The 26,191-nt window shown below is 37.2% G+C and overlaps 1 protein-coding gene across 1 annotated transcript; it reads left to right on the top strand.

Annotated features, from left to right (window-relative positions):
* Gtf2b (general transcription factor IIB) lies at window positions 1–26,191 on the top strand. Its single transcript, XM_042692336.1, has 7 exons — window positions 1–86; window positions 4,267–4,373; window positions 19,662–19,795; window positions 21,349–21,495; window positions 21,628–21,757; window positions 23,301–23,582; window positions 25,775–26,191. Exons 1-7 carry the CDS (start codon window positions 70–72, stop codon window positions 25,906–25,908), a joined length of 951 nt encoding a protein of 316 aa, XP_042548270.1. The 5' UTR covers window positions 1–69; the 3' UTR covers window positions 25,909–26,191.

The following is a 26,191-nucleotide window of genomic DNA, read 5'->3' as shown; positions in this document are numbered from 1 at the left end:
GTCCGGCCGCCACAATCGCTTCCTGTTTTCGGCGCAGCTGTTGTTACCTAAGCCACAGTGGCGGCGAAGATGGCGTCTACCAGCCGGTTAGTATGTCGGGCCGAGCCGGGGTAGTCGAGGGGCTGGCGGCGAGCGCCGGGGCTTTCTCGGCCTTCCGCGGCGGCCACGACGACCGGAGGTGCCCGGCGGAGGCGGCGAGGCGGCGCGGCCCGCCCGGACCGAGGCTCGTCCCGACCGGCGGGGCTGTCAGGGGGTCGCGGGGCAGCGCGCCGGCCGCGCCGTCTCGGCCGAGCGCCGCCCCGGGGGCCGGGCGCGCCGGGGCCCCCACGGCCCGCCCCGCTTCCGAGAGGACTTCGGCTGTGCCCCCCGCCCCGCCCCAGTGTCCCCCGGTTTTGTTTTGTTTTCCCACGCGATTTTCTGTCGACGGCCCTTAACCACCCCAAGGGGCTGGGATCCCTCTTCTCGGAAAAGCGGGGGGGGGGGGGGGGGGGGGGGGGGGGGGGGGAAAAGGGACGTTTCCGCGGCGCCGGCGGCCCTGACACCCTAGGAAGCTGAGGAACGTCAGCTCGGGTTAGCCGGAGGGGAACGGATCGTTTTCCCCAGTAGCCCAACCGAAGTGGAATCCTGAGCCCAATTCAAGAGTGGATTCATTTCCTACTAGACCCTTTTAGTCCCCCCCCCCCCCCCCCCCCGCCCCCACTCCCCTGGCCCAGTGTAATTGTCTGCGTTACTCCTGGAGGAAATCCATCTTGACCTTGCTGGGAACTTTTTTTCTTTTTTTTTTTTTAAAGCTGTGTTATAGTTTTTGAGTGTGATGCGCTCCTATCTTCAGGAAATGGATGCAGATGCAGTGTCTTCCGAGACAGCCTTTAATCATGTGACCTGAAAATGCTGGCAGACCCTAATTATGTCTCTCATAATCACTATGAGGTAGATATTTGTATTTTTGCGTTAGTGTGAAACGAGTCATGTCACTGTTGACCCTTCCAAAATTAGTAATAGAGTGCAGTCTTAAATTGCCTCTTGTGGCCTCTAGTTAACTCGTAAAAGTATCACATGAAGTCCAGCTTCTGGAAGGCAGGGTTGGCATAGTTTTTCTGAGCCCATGATTATCTATGCAATGGTTAAATTTCACCATTGGAAAACTTGTTTACAAAAACAGGCTAATAATGTCTAGTTAACTGTCCCAGACTTAGTGTTTTATGACTGCACAGAGGGAAGGGGGTATTAGCAACTTCAACTAGTGTCTAGTTTGGAAATCACTCTTAAATAAGTCAACTACTTTGTTTACTGATTCCAGTGATTTAATAGTCTTACCACTCTAGGTGTGGTTCAGTAAGTAGGAAACTGCAGTTTCTTCAAATACCTGATGCTACCTAAATTTCTTTCACAGAAGTAAACCTGGAAGGGCAATGTAGTCATATATAGACACAAGCTTTGCATAGTATAGAGGAGGAAATTTTTGTTAGTAGAGAATTAGTTGTGGCAGTTAAGGTAGTACACATAGGAAATTTACTGGCCTAGGGTATTTTCAACCTTTGTATAGTATAGAGGAGGAAATTTTTGTTAGTAAAGAATAAGTTGTGGCAGTTAAGTAGTACACATAGGAAGTTTACTGATTAGGGTATTTTCGTTCAAAAAAATTTTTGAAATAAAAATCTTTTGGCATCCAACTTTTAAGTGTATGTGTTATTGCAACTACTCATTTCTCAAGTTTTTCCTGCCAAAGGAAAGAACAACGGTAAATATCACACTAATATGTTTAGCATTCTTCCTCCTAAGGATTATTGGGTTGTGAAACTGCCTGGTGTTCTCACAGACAGCAACATGGTTTGGTTCAAAATTTAAGTCTACCATTTATTCCATGACCAGATAAATAATTTTCTGAGATAGTCCTTTAAGAGGAGATAGTCCTCTTTCAGGATTGTTGTGAATACATAATAAATGTATAGTGCTAAGAAACCCAAAGGGCATCCAGTAAATGATAACCATATAATGAGGTTCGTGATTATCTGGTCTCTTGGTAGTCTTAAATTGTTTTAATATCAGTTGGTGGGGTTTTCCCTGTCTCTTCTCCATTGTTTCTCTACTACTGCCATTCCATTCCTGATTCCTTCTTTATATTTGTGGATAACTTGATTAAAAGTTTACTACTTTTCATAATTTCATTTTATTTTGGATCTATAATAAAAGTATAAAAGATTATACAGTAAAATAGTAGTCTGCCTTCTCTTTGTCCCAGACATCTAATTTCCCCATAGCAGCCTTTGTTACCCATATCTTGATGTTTCTCAGTGACTATGCTTTAACAAATGTGTAGTTTTAACTTCTTTTCCACCAAGAAAGTGGTCTGCTGTAAACCTTGTTTGCTTTCTTGATTCCTTGCCTTTTTATGAAGTTAGCACGAAATTTAATTATATACAATTCATCTATAAGGTGAGCACATCAAAATAGCCACCTCCCAGGTCCAGTCAGTTGCCATTTGTAGTCTCCCTTGTGTCCTCAGCCATTACTCCTCACCACAGAAAAACCACATGCTAACACCAGAGATTTGTTTTGCATATTTTAAGGTTTAAATAAATTATGTAAGTTTTCTATTGTCTGACTATGTAGGAAATTAGATGAGATGCTTACTCATCACTTAGTATATCTTGGAGATACTTGAATAGTGAAAAAGGTATCAAGTCTTTGCATAGTGTGTTCCATATACCTTCCTGATTTACCCATTTGTAATTACTTAGGATAAAATAATTTTCCTTCATGTTTGTTACTTTTGTTTTTCATAATTCATTAACATTTTTGTAACAAATTTATTGGGTAAATATGAATACAAAGCGACATCTGCCCATTTATGTAAACTTTAGCAATATGTAAATTGAATTTTTGGTTCACCTTTTCAATCAGTAATTCACATACTGAATTTACTTGCTAGCCTAAGAAACGAATCCATTTACATATTATAAGAACTGTTGATTTTATCATTAGATATGTCTTTGAATAGTCATAACCATATCTAGGAACCACTTACTGTATTGCTTCAAGGAATTTTAGCAAAGGACTTTTTTGTTTGTTTTTTGTTTTTGCTTGTCCTGCGACCTGCTTGTCCTGGGCACTGTCCCTTAACTTTGTCTCCAGGCTAGCACTCTGCCACTTGAGCCACACTGTCATTTCCTTTTTTTTTTTTTGGTGGTTAATTGGCGATGAGAGTCTTGTGGACATTCCTGTCCCAGCTGTCTTTGAACCATGATCCTCAAATCTCAGATCCTGAGTAGCTAAGATTATAGGCATGAGCAAGCAGCACCTGGCTAGAAAAGGACTTATTTTCATCATACCTCTTAGAAATCAAATTAAGCTGATTTTATAAGGTCATCAGATTGTCTTCCTCAGGCTGTTTCATTCTGAAAATAAAGTAATTGGAGAAATTATTAATATTACAAAGATATTAAATGTATTTTGGTTTGGTTTTGGTGGTATGGGTGTTTGAAATCAGAGCGTCACAATTTCCATGCAGGTGCTCTCCCACGAGCTGTGGCCCCAGCCAAATAAATTGACTTCAGACTCATTCCATTTTTCTTTCCTTCCTTCTTTCCCTCCACTCCCTCTCTTTAAAATTTTCTGTAAGGTTTCTATTGCCCAGACTAGTCTCAAATTTCTGGACTCAAAGGAATCCTTCTACCCCAACAACCTCTCAGTTGCTCAGACTATTGACACATGTCACCATTCCTGGCAATGCCATTTCCTGAATTCTAAAAATCTCAGTTGCAAATTAATTGCAGTCTTTAGGTTTTCAATTCATCAGACAGCATCTCCAGTTTCATTTATGTACATATTGTATCCATGTACTGTTCTAAGTGTGTTATTCAGGTAACAAACAAGTAGAAAAATACAGAGAATACCAGAGAAATAAGGGACAGCCCAAACCAGATGGTTATATATGTAAATGCCTCTGGCTATTAGGAACTAGTCATTATTACACTAATCAGTTTTAAAAAATGTTAGTACCTTTTTTAAGAGAAGATACACTTGTTTTCTAATTAAGTTTTGAAAGCCTTCTATGTCTGCAAACTGATACCAACCCTAATCAAAATAATCCCAGTGGAATCTATTCACTAATTAGTAACTAGAATTTAATCTGAGATGTTTACTTTGAAATTTTAGCCTAAATATGTTAAAGTATTAGAAAAGCATTAAATTCTTTTCTCCCCAGAAGACTTTTGTTATGTGTTGGTTGGGTGGATATAAAGATATAATTCTTTCTTCATTTAGTTTGGATGCTCTCCCAAGAGTTACATGTCCAAACCATCCAGATGCAATTTTAGTAGAGGACTACAGAGCTGGTGATATGATCTGTCCTGAATGTGGCCTGGTTGTAGGTAAGTACTATTACAGGTTTAAGTTTCCATTTAGGATACTTCTCTTTTGTATATTTTATAATGTCATGTCTGTCTGTCTGTCTGTCTGTTGTTGGTTGTGGAGCTTCTGGGTCTGGGCGCTGTCCCTGCAGCACTCTACCACTTGAGCTACAGTGCCACTTCTGGTTTTCTGGTGGTTAATTGGAGATAAGAGTGTCAGGGACTTTGCTGCCTGGGCTGGCTTTGAACTGTAATCCTCAGATTTCAGATTTGTGAGTAGCTAGGATTACAGGCGTGAGCCACCAGCACCTGGCTATAATGTCTTTTAATGAACACATTTTCACTTCACTTTATAGTTCGTATTTATGTTAAATAAAAAGTTTAAGCTAGGCACAATGGCTCATGCCTGTAATAACAGCTACACAAGAGAAGAGATTGGGAAGATTGAGGTTTAAAGTTATCCCAGGCAAAAAAGTGAGACCCCCATCTGAAGGCATGGTATGGGTCTGTGAACTCATCTATATGGAAGAATAGTAGGAAAATGTTTGTCTGAATCTAGCCCCCAGAGAAAATAATACCCTACAAAAAACTAAAGAAAGAAAGCTGGGATATGGTTCAAGTGGTAGAGCAAAACTCCAGTAGTAGAGTCCAAACTCTAGGTAGAGTCCAAACTCTAGTACTCAGGGAAAAAATTAGAAAAAAATGTAAAAATTTAAGAAACAAATAAAAGTAAAATCCAGAGTAAGACATTAAAGACTGTTCTGATTACATTTTCCATTAACAGCTATTTTGTACAAAGTATTTTAAATCTATTCTGTGTTATTTTTAGATCAGAACTTCATTCTTTTTGGCTATGAATTGTTTTTAGAAATAAAAGCTGAATATTCCTGAATTGCCACACAGTAATTTGTTAGCTTACCAGTGTCGTTGCTATTCTTTTGGGTTTAAGACCAAGATTGAAATCTTCCTGAATCATATTACTTCTCTGACTTCTAGTACTATTATAACAACTACTGGTATTGAATTAGGTTTTGCTACCATTTTTGAGTTAAATACTAACAAATCTTACTTAACTTTGCAGGGCAAAATTAGTGCTTATTTGTGAATTCCACACAAAATCGTCGGTTTTGACAAGAGCTAACATTTGGTTCAAAAGTAATGTGAACTTGTTTATATATATATAATATATATATATATAAGCATATATATATTATATATATATATAATACACATCCATATATATATATAATACACATCCATTGCTGTTGGAAGTTAATAGCTAGATCTTCATTATCATGTAGATTGGCAGCTAATATGTTTTCCATCTTGTGCTATATTTGCAGTTTTGTTAGACCTAGAAGTGAGTGTAAAGTTATGTTTCATGCGTCAGAATTCATTTTGCCCGTGTAAAGTTTCTTTCTGACTTCCAACTGGCAGTGATAAGTGATCAATGTAACAATATACTTGTCATTAGTTTTTATCAGTATATACTCAGCAGATGAACTTCTTTTTTTTTGTCTGTCGTGGGGCTCCAGTACTGTTCCCAAGCTCTTTTTGCTCCAGGTTACAGGCTAGTGCTCTACCACTCTGAGCCACAGCGCCAGTGGTTTTCTGGTGGTTAATTGTAGATAAAGAGTCTCACAGACTTTCCTGCCTGAGCTGGCTTTGCCCACAATCAATCCTCAGATCTCAGCCTTCTGAGTAGCTAGGAGGCTGACCATGTCAACATTTATAATTGATCAGCTCTGATTAAATGATACGTTACTGAACAAAAGAATCCTTTCTTTTTTTTTTGGGTCCGGTCGTGGGGCCTGAACTCTGGGCCTGGGCGCTGTCCCTCAGCTCTTCAGCTCAAGGCTAGTGCTCTACCACTTGAGCCACAGTGCCACTTCCCGTTTTTTTCTTTTTTTTTTGTTTATGTGGTGCTGGGGAATCGAACCCAGGGCCTCAGGCATGCAAGGCAAGTGCTCTACCACTGAGCCACCTTCCCAGCCCCAAAGAATCCTTTCTTTTAGTATTGCTTTATTGACTTAGTAATTTTGAACATCAGAACTATATAGCAACTAAGCTATTAAGTTAAATTAATAGTTTCAAATTTTCTATGATTTATAGCTGTATTTCTTTATGAAATTGATTCTTATGACATAAATGTAACAGCTGAAAATTCAGCAGTCTTTTTGTGACTGTGTAATTAAGTGTACTGGAAGGGAAGAATTCATTCTCTGGCCAAACAGTGGCTGCCTTAAAATTTAAATTCCTTTGGGTTTTCCTCAATAGTGGTCTCCTTGGAAACAAACATATATATCTGTGGATACCAAGATCTGCTCTATGTATGGAAATTCATAGTAAAACACTCACATTGTACGATTAATATGTGCTAATAAAAATGTGAGGAAAAAGTATCATTAAGGTAAAAAAACCATGTGAATCTTACAATTATTTTTGTATTTTAATATTCATCACCAATTGCTCTTAATATCAAAGGTAAGCAAGACTAGATACTGCCCAACTTTGATGTTCATATGCACCTGTGTGTGTATGTGTATGTCTATGGATGAATAATGCTAGCGATTGAATCCAAGATCTTGCACTTACTAAGCAAATGCTTACTGAGCTACATTCCCAGCCCCCAACTTTCTTTTTTACAACAGTATATTGTCCCTTCCAACTTAGAAACTAGGAGAGTCTGTTCCAGCTTCTACTAACCATCACTTTCTCACTCCTTTCCTTGGTCTCTTTGAGGCTACCAGCCACTTTCAAAACCAGTACAACATGATTTTTATTTTTCTAAAAGGAAATAATTTGTTTCATTTTCATAACAAACCACCTCAAAAATCTTAGGAGGTGGGCTGGGAAAGTGGCTCAGTGGTAGAGTGCTTGTCTTGCGTGCATGAAGCCCTCAGCACCATATAAGCAGAAAAAGCTGAAAGTGGTGCTGTGACTCAAGTGATAGAGCACTAGCCTTGAGCTGAAGAGTTGAGGGACAGCAGCGCCTAGGCCCAGAGTTCAGGCCCCATGACCAGCAACAACAAGAAAAAAACCTTAGGAGGCTTTACCCACAAATTTCATTTTGCTTATGTGTATTTATTGCTCACTTTTTTCAGTAGCTTGACTTTCTGGTGTCTGTGTTCCATAGCTTTCCTGTGTGGTCACTCATCCTCCAGGATGATAGTTGATTGCCAAGAGCAAGTGTTCTAAGAGAAAAAGTGTAACCTAGACTCAAGATAGTTTAGAGCTGTGCCTAGAACTGGAGGAGGATCCCTTTAGTATTTCTGTGTCAGTTAGTACAATCATAGGACCCACCTAGATTATGAAAATAGAGAAATAGGCTCCACTTCAACTTGAAAGTGACAAGATCATATTGCAGAAGAATATACATAGAAGGGATGCTCTGCTATCTTTGGAAAATACAATTTGTCTCACATTTGTAGTGGAATTTTTTAATGTAGTATTATTCTCCAGTATATAAGTAATGTTGTGAAATATTTGGTTTCTCTAGTAACTTCTAATTTCTGTAGCTTTTGGAAAGTTATTAACTATTGCCAATGTTAGTTGTTATTTAACTTTTCCTCTTTGATATGAATTTTCAACATATGCAATGTCTATCATATTAACTATTTCATATTACAGTGACTTTAAACAAACAATTTTAAATCAAAGTTCTGTTGATTTCATGAGACTATTGGTTCTACTAGCATTGTTTTTGTGGGGGTCCCCCTCCCACCAAATTCTACAAGTATGATCATGACTCTGATGAAGATGCAGTGAAGATGCAGTATACTCAAACTGACATATTGCATTGAAACCCCTACATCTAGTTAAAGATAATTATATTAGTAGTTTTTTTTTGTTGTTTGTTTTCCTGTCATGGGGCTTGAACTCTGGGCCTGGGTGCTGTCCTTGAGCTCTTCAGCTGACAGTGAGCACAATACCACTTGAGCCGCAGTGCCACTTCCGGTTTTTGGTGGTTAATTGGAGATAAGAGTGTCACAGACTTTGCTGTCCAGGCTGGCTTTGAACTTCAATCCTCAGATCTTAGCCTCCTGAATAGTGAGGATTACAGACGTGAGCCACGGGCTCCCAGCTAAGTAAATATTTTAAAAAGCAAAAAATTAACAACAGGTGTTAGTGTAATTATATTTGGATCTTCAGTACATAAATTTGACCTTAACATTAATTTCAAGACATTACAGTATACATGAAATTGATGTTTGAGGTGAGTATTTCAAGTATAGAGCATGTGAGGCCTGGATTCAATCTCAGGAATTTCCCCTCCCTCCTAAAAAAATAATATTGATATGTCATCACTTCTTTAAATTAGGATTTCATAGAAAAGGGTCATTTAAAACTAGTATAATTTCTAATTAAAGTAATTTTAATGTACTATTTTAGTTTAAATTCATTGTTCTAAAAAGCAATATAAAGATGATAGAGTGAAAATAGTTTAAGTAGATTTTAAAAACAAAATAAGTCATTTTGATATCTTTCCTAAATTCATTCTGGATATTATCTTTAAACATGAATTCATGAATATACATTAAAAATGAGCTGGGAATGTGTTTTAAAAGACTAGTTTCAATTTGCAGAAATTCTAATGCAGTTGAGACATTGGTAGCATACTTAGGAACACAAATCTGTACATTTTTAAAAATTGTTATTATAAAGGTGATGTACAGAGGGGTTACATAAATCAGGTGAAGATGTATTCTTTAACTTTATAACTTACCACATTCTTTTGAGACCTGTATTTTTACATTTTTTAACTCTCTTTATATTTTCTTTGTTACCAGACCTAGACTTCAATCTCCTATACAGCGTATATCTTCTAATTTTGTGTTTCTGTTGCTCTTTATGTAACTAGGGGACAATGGTTTTACAGATTAGGCTTAGCTTTACTAGTTAATAAATGTTTATCTGAAAATGGAAAGACAAAGGGTGAATAAATGCAGCAGTTGTACTCAGAATGTTGAAAAAGAACTATATAACATGTGGCCAGGGATGGGATGGGGAAACTGGGGGAGAGCAAAGGAAGGGATGACATTGCCGAAAAGAAATGTACTCATTGCCTAACTTATGAAATGGTAACACCTCTGTATATTGCCTTAATAAAATACTGCCTTAAGAATAAAAATTTTCCTCCCTCCAAAATGTCAGGTTAGTTTGTAAAATACATAGTATAGTTAAGAATAAGAACAATATAGTTCAGTATAAGTTCAGTACAAGTCTACAAGCATGTGTTTTGGAAATACTAGTGGTCTTTCCCTTTTAATCTTGTCCAAAATAAAAGAGCAATTTGAGTCTGAGATTCCATTCTCAATAGCAAGTCACTTGCTACATATGTTTGAATAATTGCTGTGAATTCGCATTTTTAATATGCATAGTAAGTAACTGCTTTTTAGAGAGGAAAGATTCTGAATTTAGTTTAATTTAGCCAAGTTACATCTTAAAAAATCATATTTCCTTTCAGATTCTTGCTTTGGCATTCCTTACAATCCTTCAGATACAGCATTCTTGCCTAATTTGTAATTTTTAACTAGGGTGCAATTTTCTCTTAATTGTTGGGTAATTTTACTTGATAAACATACTGCTCTTACAGGTAATTTTTTTTTTCACTTTACAGAAAGAGAAACCAAGGCTCTTAGGTAGTTAGCTCAATAATCCACATGTAGAAAAGGATTCTGCATCTAGTAAGCGATACTCCTTGTGTCTGTCGTGAGCTGGTCACTGAGAGGGATAGAGAGATGAGATATTCTAACCAAGCCCTTTTGGTCACAGCTGTGTCACAGCTCTTCCACATACGGTGAAAACACAAGGGAGGGAAGTCACGATTTCCTGGGGAAATTACTATTGAATTTACAGTGACTCACAGGATTAAGAATGAATAAAGGTTTATAGAGGAAAGAATAGAGAGAATAAGAATCCTGTGACATGGAGTAGTGTGAACAACTAAGGTGGTTAGGGTCTCCTCAAGTTAGATGCTGCTGCAAACACAGACCCCACTGTGTCTGAGAAAAAGTGAGTTACAAGGAAATATTCAGAGATGGAACTCACAATGCATTTTCCTTTAGAAAACTTGCCAGGATGGTAGTTTACACTGTTAATTTGTCCAGTTGTGTTTTGTTTTGTGTGGGTTTTTATTGGGGGACAATCTTGAACATCCTAGGTAGATTTTTTTTTTATTTATTGTGAAAATACTGTACAGAGGGGTTACAATTATATGGGCAAGATAATGAGTACATTTCTTATCAAGCATTGTAGCCTCCTTTGTTTCCCCTTCCCATCCCTTCCCATCCTCCCCCCAACCCCCCCACCCAATCCTCTTCCCTCCTCCCCCCCTCACCAAAATTGTAAAGTTCGTTTTTTGCCATAATGACTTGTACATCTCATTGTTGCAATGGGTCCACCTGTATTCCTATTTAAACGATTTGTTTTTTCCCTTCCCCTCCACAAATTACACCAACATCAAATACAGTGAGAGCAGGTGTTATACCGTGGGGGAGGTACATACAAAGCAACAAAGAAATAATCTTATAAATATGTTAGAAACAGTCACATGAAAGAAAAAAACATTTAAATACATATCTTAGGGTTCATTTTCCTAACATCAACTTATCTGACCTTTAGTTATTTATTTTTTGATTGGTCGTGGGGCTTGAACTCTGGGCTTGAGTGCTGTCCCTCAGCTCTTCAGCTCAAGGCAAGTGCTCTACCGCTTGAGCCACAGCGCCACTTCCGGTTTTCTAGTGGTTTATTGGAGATAAGAGCCTCATGGACTTTCCTGCCCAGTCTGGCTTTGAACCGAGATCCTCAGATTACAGGAGTGAGCCACTGGGCTAGATCACACAGATTTAAATATAATATGGACTTAAAGAGCTTACCATCAACTAAACTGCATAATGTGTACGGGAATTAGTTTTTTCTTTTTGGCAGTACTAATGTTTGAATTCAGAACATTGCATTTGCAAGATAGGTGCTCTACCACTTGTGCTAAGCTCTCATGCTTTTTGCTTTTGTCATTTTTGAATAAGTTGTCATGTTTATGCCCACACTGGCCTGGACCATGTATGATCCTTCTATTTAAAACATAGCTGGATCACATCTAATTTTTTTATTGATTGAAGATGGGATGTTGGAAACTTTTGGCTTGGGCTGACTTTAAAACACAATTCTCCCATTTTATGCCCTCTCTAGGACTATAATGAGAACTGCTGCCTGTGTGTTTTGAACATTTTTTTCTTTTTTTTTTTTCCAGGGCTGAGGATCGAACTCAGGGCCTTGCACTCACCAGGCGGGCACTCTTCCGCTCAGCTAAACCCCCAACCCCTTGAAATTTTTTTTCTTTTTGACTGTTTTGTCAATACTGTGTAATACATGTGTTAAAACGTCAGGCTTACTATGTATAGGACTTTTATACAACACTATTGAGGACTGATGGTGTGGCTCAAATCATAGAGTGTAAGTCATAAGCAAGAAAGCCAAAGGAAAGCACAAGGCCCTGAGTTCAAAGCCTGGTATCAGCACAAAAAAATAAAGTAAAATAAAACAGTTGGTATTCAGTTTATAATGTCATATTGTTGGTTTAGTAGATATTTTTAAGTTCATAAGTAATGTATTAATGAAAATCAGTGAAGTCATTGAGGCTCTATACAAACATTAAATGGACTTTTAAGTGTTGATTAACTGATTTTACTTTTAGTAGAAATTTTATCATTTGGTGTTGGTATACTTTGTGGAGGGGAAGGGAAAAAACAAATTGTTTAAATAGGGATACAGGTGGACCCATTGCAACAATGAGATGTACAATACGTTATATCAAAAAACGAACTTTACAACTTTCATCCTCGATAGATTTATGGACAGGTCAAGGAAATAAACTGAGATGGTTTATTTCTAGGACTGAATTAATTATGGGTTTTTACCAGTTTACAATATGAGAACATAAATTGATACAGAGATTGACTATATTATATATTATTAATAGTATTTATAAGGGGGTTGGGAAGGTGGCTCAGTGGTAAAGCACTTGCCTTGCATGCTTGAGGCCCTGGGTTCGATTCCTCAGCACCACATAAGCAAAAAGAAAAAAAACCGGAAGTGGCGCTGTGGCTCAAGTGGTAGAGTGCTAGCCTTGAGCTGAAGAGCTAAGGGACAGTGCCCAGGCCCAGAGTTCAGGCCCCATGACCGGACCCCCCCCCCAAAAAAAAAGAAAAAAGAAAAAGTAGTATTTATAAGGTGTGTGTATATGCGCACATGCACATGCATGCCATATGTATGCTTGTGCTGGTACTGGGGCTTGAATCAGGTCCTTGCCCCCTCTCATGGCTTTTTCTGCTCACTTGAGTTATACCTCCACTACTGGCTTTTTGGTGGTTGATTGGAAGTAAGAGTCTTGTGGATTTGTTTACCTTGGTCTGGTTTTGAACTGAGATCTTAAGATCTTAGTTTCTCAAATAGCTCTGGAGCCTGGTTTATAATACGGTATCTCTTGATCAATCAAGTTCTCTTCAAAATTGTCTTTATTGAAGTTTTTGGTAAGAATGTATGGTGGCATGACCCCAGATATAGCTAACTCTACATTCCACCCTGAAGTGTAATGAAAAAGAATGGGTGAAGGAGAAGTCTTAAAATAGTATCCCCAAATTACTTGTTTTCACAGGCTCAATTTAAACACATTCAGCTTAAGACAACAGATTTCTTGTTCTCTTTCAACATGTTCTGATACATTAAAAACACTAAAAATACTTGGAATAAACCAGGTTACTTAAAAAAAAATCCTAGGCAAGTTTCTTGATGAAAAATGCCAAAATGTAATAGATTTAACCCCAGTTCTACTTTTTGTCACTTGGCGTGACAGTAGGTCCTGGAACTTTTTTAAATGAATGTATATATAAATCCCTTTAAAATTCTGTTTTCTAAAGCAGAATTTATGGAGGGAATATATGATACAGCACTTTGGGGAGGGAATATATGATACAATGGTACTCCTCCATGAGTGTGAAGTTAAGTTTGATTTTTCTGGTTTAGTTTTGGCCAGTGGATATAAGTAGAAGTGTTAATGTCATTTTGGTTCAGAAACCAAATGTTAGTGCATAATTCACTATATAGCCTTCCTTCTCCCTATGATGGTGACTAGCAGTATCCTAGGTGGAAGAGATTTTAGTCGCCTTGAATAATGGTAGCATAAAAACTCCCCAGCTATCTACCTAGGTACATGTAGTGTGAATAAGAAATTTTCATCTTAAGAAAACAATATCTAAAATTATCTGTGGTCTGCAAAGATAATATTTAATGAACTTAATCATTTCTAATATAAAATACTCAGAATTAAAAAGGAACCATGCTTTACTAGAAGGACTATATAAATTTGTCATTTTTATGTAAAGATGTTTCCATTTGAAATTAAAATCATTGTTCCAAAAGTTAAGACCAGTGCTTTTTATATAAAAGAAATGGAGCTCAAGCATTGAAAAGGGAGGTGCCACTGATGGAGTTCTGTGTCTAGAACATTCAAATCAAATTTTAAAAATCAATGGTCTGTTAAAAGTTAACTGTCAGGCCTGTGAGATAAAAGTAGGAGCACCAGTTCAAGTACAGTCTGGGCTGCAAAACAAGGCTCTGCTCCAATCAGTCAGTGGAATATAAGCATATCAAATAAAAGAACTGCAAGTTAACAAATGAGTTTGGAATTTCGGGTTGTATTTTGAGACAGATAGTCTCTTAGTATACCCAGGCTAGATTTGAACTCAGACTCTTAGTATACTCAGGCTAGATTTGAACTCAGAATCTTCCTGGCTTAGATTTCAAATAAGATGATTCTTTTTTTTTTTGTCAGTCGTGGGGCCTGGACTCTGGGCGCTGTCCCTCAGCTCTTCAGCTCCAGGCAAGAGCTCTACCACTTGAGCCATAGCACCACTTCCTGGCTTTTTTTTTTGCTTATGTGGTACTGAGGAATCAAACCCAGAACCTCATGTATGCAAGGCAAGCAATCTATAGCTGAGCCACCTTCCCAGACCCTCAAATAGAATTTTTAAGGAAGGAAAAGTATCAATACTTTGAAATCTGAAAACCCTTTTTTTTATATTTTTGTGCAGGTACTGGGGCTTGAACTCAGGGCCTACACACTATCCCTGAGAGCTTCTTTTGCTCAAGGCTACTGCTTTACCTCTTGAGCAACATCACCACTTCAGTCTTTTTCTGAGTAGTTTATTGGAGGTAAGAGTTTCATGGACTTTTTTGCTTGGGCTGGCTTCAAACCATGATTCTCAGATTTCAGTCTCCTGAGTAGTTAGATTAGAGGAGTGAGCTTCCAGCTTGAAAGAAGATCTTAAGGAAAGATTATTCCTTTGTCTAAGATGGTTGCTGTAAGCCAGGTACTGGTGGCTCACACTCAGGAGGTTGAGATTTGAGGACTGCAGTTCAAAGACAGCCTGGGCAGAAGTGTTCATGAGATTCTTTCCTCTTGCTTATCAGCAAAAAGCTGGGGCTCAAGAGGTAGAGTGTTAGTCCTCAGTTAAAAAAAAACAAACAAACTTAGAAACAGTACCCAGACCCTGAGTTCAAGCCCCAGGATTGGCACAGAAGAAAAGAAAGAAACAAAGGAAGATGATTGCTGCCACAAATTATTTCATTCCCTCTCCCTGCCCCCCCCCCCCCCCCCCCAATTAGCCTAGCTAATTTTGTCCAGGCTGTTGTTAAACTTGAGGTCCTTTTGCCCTATCCTCCCAAGAAGTTGGGAAAACAGGCATGTGCCATGTGTTTCTATACATAGTTTAAAAAGAGATTCATGAACATTTTCCTCTTGATGAATATTGAAGTGTTTTCTAGTTTTTAGCTAATGCAAATAATGTGGCTACAAACATTCTTTTTTTAAATTAAATTTTTTTATTATTTTTAAGTGGTTATACAAGGAAGTTCCCATTCTACAAAACAGTATATGAATACAAAGTGTCTGATAACGTTGTCACTCATCCCTCCTAACCCACTACAAACATGTGAGATTTTTGTAAATGGTTACTTAAAGGGAGAATTTTCAAGTGATAAGATGGATTCCAGAGTGATTGAACTACCTTAAACTGTTGTGATATAGTTGTCTTCCAGAGCAACTTTTAAAATCCTACCTCATTTAGATTTTCTTTAAATTAGAATACTTTATATAGGGCTGGGAAGGTGGCTCAGTGGTAGAGCGCTTGCTTTGCATGCCTGAGGCCCTGGGTTCGATTCCTCAGCACCACATAAGCAAAAAGAAAAAAACCGGTAGTGTCACTGTGGCACAAGTGGTAGAGTGCTAGCCTTGAGCTGAAGAGCTGAGGGACAGCGCCCAGGCCCAGAGTTCAAGCCCCACAACCGGACAAAAAAAAACAAACAACAAATAGAATACTTTATATATTCCCATTTTTTTTTTATCTGAATGGTTCCTTCTGGTGTGATTATTCTCAGTTTGATCTTAAAAAAGTTAAATTTATATTTCCTTTAGAATATGATAAAATTTTGTAGAACTCCTTAGATATCTTAGCATATAGATTGAAAGCCCCATGTTTGGAAGGCATACATATGCATATATATGATATACATACTTTACTGGATAAGGACCTTGATTAAAAGTGTTAAAGACAGGGTTGGGAAGGTGGCTCAGTGGTAGAGTGCTTGCCTTGCATGCATGAGGGCCTGGGTTCGATTCCTTAGCATCACATAAACAGGAAAAAGTGTTAAAGATATAAAATAATATAAATATATATCATATATTTTGGATGTTATAACCTAATATAGACTTCCCATCAGTGTAAAATTATATAAAGTAAATTAGTGTATAGTTTAGAAGAGAGAGAAGCTCATGTTTCTATTTCAAGAGGGTTTAAAGTATATGTGAAGTTTTTTTTGTGTGTGTTTCCTAATTGGCAAGCTTCCCTGACAAAGGTTGATTATATCAAGCATTATGCATACCTTATATCACTTATCCCTTCAGAAGATTCTGAGATGCAGTTGTCTTCCATAGCAACTTTTAAAACCTTACCTCATTTAGATTTTCTTTAAATGAGAATACTTTAAATAGTTCCATTTTTCTTTATCTGAATGGTTCCTTCTTATTTCTCATTTATTTTTGTGTCTAATTTACTGGCTAGTTGCTTCATGGTATACTACTTGAGTGAGTTATTTGGGGAGTTTTGTTTTCTTGTAAATAGCATTTTGACCTTTTAAATATAAAAAGACAATGGTTCTTACCACAGATCCTGGAAGATGGAATTTAGATTATTCCCATGTATGTGGGAAAATTACATTGCAATAGTCTTATAATTATAATTTCTAAATCCATTTTATCTTTTAAAAGGTAACATAAAGTAAGCAGTAAAAGATATTCTTGGTGAGGTACTTTCAGACCATAGGAAAATGGTGTCAAATGATAGCAAAACCACATCTTGGCTTACTATTAGTAATAACTCTTCATGGACATACTCACCTGCCTTTTCATTTGTACTGCTCTCTTAATATATCTATCCATGTTACTTAAATACTTCAAGAGAATGATTGCATTTCCTTAAGCCTTTTGGATTTTAAGTATGGTTTGATCCATGTGCATGTTTGTATTTTTATTAAGTAGGAAAGCATGAGAGAATTAAGCATGTAGGAACCACATGCTATCCCTTTAATTTTTGGATTCTACAAAGGAAATTAACTTTTTCTTACAATGCTGTTGTGAGCTGGGCCACTGGTAGCTCAGGCCTGTAATCCTCACTTCTCAGGAGGCTGAGATCTGAGAATCTCAGTTCAGAGCTAGCTGGGGCAGGAAAGTCTGTGAGACCTCTGATCTTCAGTTGACAACCAGAAAACTGGAAGTAGCACTGTGGCTCAAAGTGGTAGAATGCTAACCTTAAGTACAAAAGCTCAGAGACAGTGTGTAGGCCCCGCGTTTAAGTCCCAGAGTGACAAAAACAAAAACAAAAAATGCTGTTGTGCTCATGAAATGAATTTAGTGAGAACAATGTGTCATGAAAACAGTCTCTTCAGTGAACTTTGAGGCTTGTTTGTTAGAATTCTAGTAAAGTTCTAGTACATAGGCAGATTTTAGAATACTTTTTTAAGTTTTTAAAATTAATTAGATTTGCTTCTCGAATTTGTGATGTTCATCTTTTAAGGCAGACATCTATGATTGTCCTACCTTTTGAACGTTTTTCTCCTTACTTTGGGCCAACCAGTGCAACATGAAATGTTAACATTTTAAATTTCTTTCAACTGATCTCCCTGCTTTTGCTTTCCCTGACTCTTCTCATTGTATATAGAGATGGTGGGTGAAGAACCTCCCCTCTCTCTTAACCTCAGTTCGTTCCATTGTGACATAGGTATGTTACAGATGTTAAGCTGCTTACTCCCAGATGTTTTTGGTTGATCAAATAAAATTGAATTTATCCAGTCTTTGAGAATTAATCATTCTGTTACAGGTTTTCCTGTTTTCTTAAAAGTATATCACTAAGATTAGATTGAGATCAGTCCACTCTGTTATAAAAGATTTACCATGATTTGTACTGAGATGCTTTGTTCCCTCCATTCTTCTTTTTCCTTTGGAAAGATCACTTCTATTATTTTAAAGTCTTACATGCAGATTTTAAAATGGATTTCTTTCTCAACCCTCCCCCCAAAAAAGGGAGAAACATTTACACCATCTGCCTGCTTTTTCGTAGCAGTAAACAGATAGTATTAAACACTTACTTTGAACTATATTAAGCACTTGACACACAAATTAGCTCTTTTAATCTTTATAATTTTTAAAATACAAAGTTATGGATGAAGGCTAAAGCTTAGGAAGTGATGGTATTTAAATGAAATAATTTGTCCAAGGCTGAGCAGCAAATGGCAGAGACAACACTTCTAACCATCATATTAACTGTCTGTACCATAACTTCCTATAATTGCTTAAGGTAAGTAATTTCTGCCACTCCTTTTCCTTTTCTAATTGTGGTGTATGAGAAAGATGAAAATGTTGTATTTTCTGCTTCCATTTTTATGGCAGTTTATTGAAAGATCTTATATTTTATAAATTCAGTGTAGACTAGACTCTGGAATCTGATGGGCATTTAGGTTCACAAGCAGTGTAATCCTCAATAATTAGTGTCATTTGTAAAGTGGTAATGAGGGCATAAGGATTAAATGAGAGTACTTAAAAAGGGTGCAGTGACTACCATATGTAAGTGTTCAGTGTGGCCTTTCCACACTGAAAGTATTACCAGATACTTAGCTTTTCCCCCAAAGCAGTCGTCAGTGCCATGTACTCTTGTCCTGTGTTTTGACATGGTATACTTAGTTGCTTCCTCTATTTGGAAGAAAAGTTTCCTGTCTGGCTTGTTCCTGATTGTAGGTTTAATGTTTACTTTATATAAATTATTTGTCTCTAAATATTTTTCATCCAACAGTACAAAACATAAAGTTAGACATATTTTTAGGCTTATTTTCTAGAGGAAGAATTCCCTATGCATATTTAGTGATTATGTGTATTAATATAAATGTTTTATTTTGTTTGTTTCTTCCCAAGTTGAAAACAGTGATTTATGTGTGCTAATCTAATTGTTTTCTATCTCCCCATGTTGTTTTGTACCAAACTGGAATCAGAATCATTATTATATATAAAAACTTTGCCTCATGTAAGAATAGCTTTATTAACTGGATGCTGGTGACTCAAGTCTTATAATCTTAGCTACTTTAGAGGTTAAGATCAGAGCATCATGGTTTGAAGCCAGCTGGGGCAAGAATATCTGTGAGACAAAAGCTGGAGCTGGAGCTCTAGTGGTAGAGCCTTAGTCTTGAACAAGAAAAAGCTTAGGGACTGTGCCTAGGCCCTGAGTTCAAGCTCCAGGACCTGTAAAAATGTAAAAAGCTTATTTTTGTGAAAATAGCTTTATTTTGTTTTTATTTCTTTCTTGGTGCTGACCCGGAGGCTTGGCTTAACTGCTGGCTCTCTACTACTTGAGCAGCACCTCCATTTCTTTTAAGATTTTGCTATATAGCCAGGTTGGTCTTGAACTAAATTCTCCTAGCTCAGCTTCCATTGAGTGCTATTATAGGTATGTACCACTGTACCTGACCTTCTTTATTCCTAATTCTCTTCTAAGAATATCATAGCATATGGTTTAAAGAGGATTATTATTACACTGGAACAATAGTTAATGCTTTAGGACAAATGTTTGAATTATGAAATTTAAGCTGGAGTCTGGGTGTCTATGTTGAAATTTCCTGGGAAAAGAAGAGCTGATTTAGGGATGTTAGAAGTATGAGGTAAATCCTGTCTTGACTAGATGATTTAGATGTATGCTTCTATTTTAGGTGACCGGGTCATTGACGTGGGATCTGAATGGAGAACTTTCAGCAATGATAAAGCAACAAAAGATCCATCTAGAGTTGGAGATTCTCAGAATCCTCTTCTGAGTGATGGAGATTTGTCTACTATGATTGGCAAGGTAATGAGTCCATTCAGCAGGAAATAACCAAGTACGGATTGACCAATAATCTGAGAGTTTGGGATCTTTGCAAAAGTGCCATTTACTGCCTTCCTCTGGGGATATTAATGTGGGAATAAACCTTGCTAGTACTAAAATTATGAATGATGTGGAGGTAGAATACGAAGTCAAAATTTGAGTCTGTATCTCAGATCTTTTTCTTCATAAAGCATGTGGCACAAAAAGTTGAGTTTACTGTTATCTTTGAGTTAATATTAGTATATTCTGTGAATATCAAGAACATCCTCCTTTTTCTGTCCATACCAAATATTGTATAGAGATAATAAAGGTCTAAGGGAAATGTAAAATATTAATAACATAGTATGTAATCTCTACCATGTGCTCAGTAAATAATAGCAGTTATTATGTCACACTAATTTCCTTGACAACCTGGACTTTTTTTTTAAACTGGGTTATCTAAATTGAAAACAGTGGTGACAATATTCTGAAGGATTAGTTGATCAAGGAAGTATATGATATTTTAGTATTTACTTAGTCTGTTTATATGATGAAAACGACTGTATTTTCATGTTCTTGTTATTAAATTATATATTAGATTTGCAAGACATGGTACAGAATAAGGTTTAAAATATTTAACATTAGCTGGACGCTGGTGGCTCACACCTGTAATCCTAGCTGAGGAGGCTGAGACCTGAGGATCACGGTGCAAAGCCAGCCCAGACATGAAAGTCCATGAGACTCGTATCTCCAATAAACCATTCAGAAGACTGGAAGAGGTGCTGTGGCTCAAGCGGTAGAGTACTAGCCTTGAGCTGAAGTGCTGAGGGACAGTGCCCAGGCCCAGAATGCAAGCCTCACAACAGACAAAAAAAAATTAATTAAAAAAATAAAACATTATATCAAGAAGTATCAAGTAAATTGTTTGTCTTGTTACGCCATACAACATGGCAAAAAAGTATATTACAGGCATTTAAAAAAACATAGTATCCCAATTGATAGACTTTTTTTTGATGCTTAATGCCTTTAATAGGAAGTACACGTCTCAAAAACATATGTATAAAAAAAACAGAGGGTTCAAACATGTAATCCTCACTACTCAGGAGTCTGATATCTGAGGATTGCAGTCTGTGAGAATCCTATCTCCAATTAATCATCAAAAAAGCTGGAAGGCTGAGAATGTAGCTTAGTGGTAGAGTGCTTGCCTAGTATGCATGCAGCCTTGGATTCAATTCCTCAGTACCACATAAACAGAAAAAGCCTGAATGGCTCAAGTGGTAGAGTGCTAGCCTTAAGTAAAAGAAGCTCCAGGAGGGGCTGGGAAGGTGGCTCAGTGGTAGAGCGCTTGCCTTGCATGCCTGAGGCCCTGGGTTCAATTCCTCAGCACCACATAAGCAAAAAGAAAAAAGCCGGAAGTGGAGCTGGGCCTCAAGTGTTAGAGGACAAGCTTGAGCAAAAAAGCTAAAGCTGAGGGACAGTGCCCAGACCTTGAGTTCAAGCCCCACAACTGACCAAAAAAAAAAAAGGTTAATATTTTAAAGCATTGTTTTATATAGGGCACAGGAGCTGCAAGCTTCGATGAGTTTGGCAATTCCAAGTATCATAATCGGAGAACAATGAGTAGTTCTGATCGAGCAATGATGAATGCATTCAAGGAAATCACTACCATGGCAGACAGAATCAACCTCCCTCGAAATATAGTTGTAAGTTCTCAACTATGTCTTTTAAGCCATTCTGGCATTGATTTAGCATAATTTAATGAACATATGAAATTTTGATAATGCAACTAATGAAATAGCCTAGAGTTAATTAAACTTATTTTCTCTGCATTGAAGGATCGAACAAATAATTTATTCAAGCAAGTGTATGAGCAGAAGAGCCTGAAGGGAAGGGCTAATGATGCGATAGCTTCTGCTTGTCTGTACATTGCCTGCAGACAAGAAGGGGTTCCTAGGACATTTAAAGGTAAGTCTTAAGTTGCATAAAGTAATGGACAAAAATCAGTTTGACATTCAGAAGGTAAATAATGTCTTCATTTTTATGTACAGTAATCTACCTGCACATATTTGCTACTGCCTGATTATGTTGTTCCTTGACAACATAGTAGAGTTATTTTAATCCTGTGAGTCTTCTTTGCTAGTAAGGTCTTTCAGTTGACTGCATGCTTTTCAAGCCTTGCGTTATCTTACAGTAGGACTTTTGTAGGAGGTCTGCGAACTTGGTGATGAAAAAGAGCTTCTACTCCTAGCACAGAGGGAGTCAAGTCTTAGAAAGTACCAGTGAAATTTTTTTCTCTTGAGGGGTGGAATTTGCAGTTTTATACACATTAGAGGCTTTAAGTTATCTGTTTTCATTGATTTTTCATGCAGTTTCCCATAAATATTGTGAGAATCTATTCATCGTTTCATGATACTTACACTTTTACCCTTCATTAATGCACTGAATATGTTTTCTTATGGCAGTATGAAAATGGTGTCATTATTTCATTATTGAAGCTAAAACAGGCTTTTGTTAACTGTATTCCGAAAGTGTTTAGTGGTTGAATATTTAGAACAATAGCTCCTATTGAGCTATGGAGCCATAGCAATAAGGATTTCATGTACACATGGCATTGTGGATTAGGGGGCATTCTTCATTCAGTATCATATTTTCTGTTGTCTTTGTTGTTGTTGTTGGTTGTGGGGCTTGAACTCTGGGCCTGGGCGCTGTCTCTCAGTCAAGGCTAGTGCTCTACTTCTGCTACTTGAGCCTCAGTGCCACTTCCAGTTTTCTGAGTGGTTTATTGGCGATGAGTTTCATGGACTTTCCTGCCACAGTTGGCTTTGAACTGTGATCCTCAGATCTTAGCCTCCTGAGTAGGTAGGATTACAGGCGTGAGCCACCAGTGCCTGGCTTTCCTTTTTTTTTTTTTTAAATAAAACTAGTCCTGGGGCTTAAACTCAGGGCCTGGGTGATGTTCCCTCAGCCTCTTTGTGTTCAAAGCTAGTGATCTACCACTTGAACTGTGGAGCCACTTCCCAATTGTTCTAAGTAGTTTATTGGAGGTTAAGTGTCTCCAGACTCTTCTGCCTGGGCTACCTTTGAACTTCTATCCTCAGACCTTAGCCTATTGAGTGACTAGCTAGGATTATAGGTGTGAACCACAAGTACTGGCAAGCTTCTCTTGTCTTCTTGGTACACTGCTTAAAATAGATTAATGTTTTGTACTAGTTGACTAGTTGAAGAAATTTATTATATAAATTGAAACTGAAGAGTAGTTCATATTTTGAAAGATTAAGGCCTAAATTTATCTTTAAACTGTTAAATAATTAAATTAAATATTCAAATTAACCAAGAAATTTCAAATGAGCTGTATGGGACATATTGCTAAGAGTGTTAGAATTGCATCTTTATGACATGGCCGAAACTTTTTCAGCTATAAAATATATTATTTTTAAAGTTGGAAACAGTAGATTTTAAAATGAACTATGTATGGCTTATCTGAATTCATTTACTATTTTTCTTTTAGAAATATGCGCTGTATCACGAATTTCTAAGAAAGAAATTGGTCGATGTTTCAAACTTATTTTGAAAGCACTTGAAACCAGTGTGGATTTGATTACAACTGGGGACTTCATGTCCAGATTCTGTTCCAACCTTTGTCTTCCTAAGCAAGTGCAGATGGCAGCTACACACATAGCCCGTAAGGCTGTGGAACTGGACTTGGTTCCTGGGAGGAGCCCCATCTCTGTGGCTGCAGCAGCTATATACATGGCCTCACAGGCTTCAGCTGAGAAGAGGACCCAAAAGGGTAGGTTCTTTATCAAGAAGGGAGACAATGTTTTAAGTTAAATACCCAGAACCCACTAGTTCTTCGGCATCAAAACTTAAGAAAATAACTGTTTTGCTTTGATCAACTTGTTTCTTTATGCAAATGTCTTTTTTCTTTTTACTTACTTTCTTCTTAAAGTATGACTGGTGTTTTGGACTTAGGGCTTCATGTTTGGTAGGCAGGCACTTTACTACATGAGCTACATGCCTCATTCTTTTCTGCTTTAGTTATATTTAAAATGAACCTCACATTATTTTTTCTTGGGACATCCTGAACCTCAGTGCTCCTATTTACTTCTTTCATGTAGCTGAGTGACCGGCATACACTACTGCAACTTAGCTATGGTTGAGATGGGAATCTCTCTCTTTTTTTTTTTTTTTAAATTGCCAACCCTTGGCTTGAACTCAGGGCTTGGGTACTGTTCCTAAGCTTCTTTTTGCTCAAGGCTACTGCTCTACCACTTGCGCCACAGAACCATTTCCTGCTTTTTCTGAGTGGTTTATTGGAGATAAGAATCTGTTTGATTTTCCTGCCTGAGTTGGCTTCAAAATATAATCTTCATATCTCAGCCTCTTGAGTAGCTAGGATTAAAAATATGAGCCTCCATTGCCCAGCTTAGACGGATGTCTTGTAAACTTTTTGTCTAGACTGGCTACCATTTTTCAGTTTTAGGTTTTTGTACTTTTCTTTAGACATTCCAGATCATTTTGAATAGGATTCTTCCCTTCCCCTCTATCCCTTCCTATACCCAACTTAGCTTTGTAAATCTTGTTGGTCAGAAGCCAGGACATGCTGTGTCCCACTGGCTGGTATATTTCTCTAGCAGTCACCCACACCATAAATGTGTTGGCCATCACCTTTAACATTTTGTGGAGCACATTATTTTTTCATTCTGTACAGTATTATTTACAGTTTCTTAATTAAAATCCTAAAGTATGTAGACACAAATCAGTATTGCAGAAAGCTATTTTTAATTGTAGTGTTATACAGAAACTTTGTGAGAACTGTCAAGCAAATTTATTTTACAAGTATATATTCATAGATTACTTGAGTGATTTTGAAAAGGAATTAAAAAGACAAGGCAGCAGTTTGCTTTCTGTTTAAGAAGGCCATGCATGAAATTTTATCATCAAGAGTTTTCTAAAAATTTAAGAACCTTCTCAGGCTGGTGTGGTGGCCCACGCCTATAAATGAGTGCTAGGGAGGCAGAGGCAGGAAGATCCACTAGTGGGAGGACAATCTGACAGGGAGAACTGTTTCAAAGAAATAATCCTTTTTCTCTATGACCATTAAACAGTTTCTATTCAAATGGTTATTTATCAGTATTCATTTCAAGAATACTGTAAAGCAAGGTAAGATAGGGAAATTTTAAATTAATTATGTAATGATTAAATTAGTTAATTGTGTAATGATAGCATGCATCCACACAGATAAATCAGTAAAATTTTACCAAAAGACTTAAAACTATTCTAAAAAGTGGTGGATAAGAGCCCAAAGAGCTTGGATAGTGACATACTTAAAGAGCTCATGGCTAGCTTTCCTACTCTAATTTCAGTCATATTTGAACTGATTGAAAGGTTGTAAAATGAGTTCGAATTAAATATTAATTTTAATTAAAATTTAAAATTTTAATTTTGTGAAATTTTAATAAATTGCTCATAATAGTTAAATATTATAGTGGCAGTTCTTTGGTGGTTTACTAACCGTGAGCAAAAAAGCTTAGGAACAGCATCCAACCCCTGAGTTAAAGTTGCAGCGTGTGTGCCTGCGTGCAAGCGTACACACACACACAACACACACACACACACACACACACACACACACACACACACAATGTATTGTGGATTACTTCTGTTAATTCTCAAATGGATTTAAAAAAACCATAACAGTTCAAATATCATACCCAACATTGCATCTGTAACTCTCGTAGTGCCATATCCTGAGTTATTTTCTGAAAATTAAATCTTTTAATACTATGAATAAACCTTTGAAATATTAAGTAGTATTAACACTATTGTATTTTTGTCACTGAGTATGGCCCCTGCTTTCTACACGGCAGTGCTATTGTATTATCAGTGTTAAAAATCAATATTCTGGGTTTTATTTTTCCTTTTGTTAGTAAGGAGGAGGTAGACTGGTAGGTGTGCTTAATACTTGTTTTTGTCTTTTAGAAATTGGAGATATTGCTGGTGTTGCTGATGTTACAATCAGACAGTCCTACAGATTAATCTATCCTCGAGCCCCAGATCTCTTTCCTTCTGACTTCAAATTTGACACCCCAGTGGACAAACTACCACAGCTGTAAATTGAGGTAGTTAAATTTAAAGGTCAAACTTCTGTACTTGAACTTTGTCTACTGTATATATTCTATACACAGTGCTGGGGTTGAGCCTTTAATGAGGACAGAGACACGGTACGCATTCCAGAGCTAAATATTATTGCTTGGCATTCTGTATATACTAGTGAAACATATTTAATGATTTTAATTTCTTACTGAATTGGCTTTCTTTTGTAGTGATCTAGGAAACTGTATTTTGGAAGATGTTTGAAATTATGTAAATCTGAAATAAAACTTTTCAAAACTAAAA

The sequence above is a fragment of the Dipodomys spectabilis genome, unplaced genomic scaffold, assembly GCF_019054845.1.
Source record: "Dipodomys spectabilis isolate Male_0828 unplaced genomic scaffold, ASM1905484v1 ptg000148l, whole genome shotgun sequence".
Lineage (NCBI taxonomy): Eukaryota > Metazoa > Chordata > Mammalia > Rodentia > Heteromyidae > Dipodomys > Dipodomys spectabilis.
This window is presented reverse-complemented; position numbering and strand designations above follow the sequence as displayed.

Coding starts and splice junctions, on each gene's coding strand:
- Gtf2b (XM_042692336.1), top strand. Junction 4,374..19,661: donor TGAATGTGGCCTGGTTGTAG/GTAAGTACTATT, acceptor CTTCTATTTTAG/GTGACCGGGTCATTGACGTG. Junction 19,796..21,348: donor TGTCTACTATGATTGGCAAG/GTAATGAGTCCA, acceptor TGTTTTATATAG/GGCACAGGAGCTGCAAGCTT.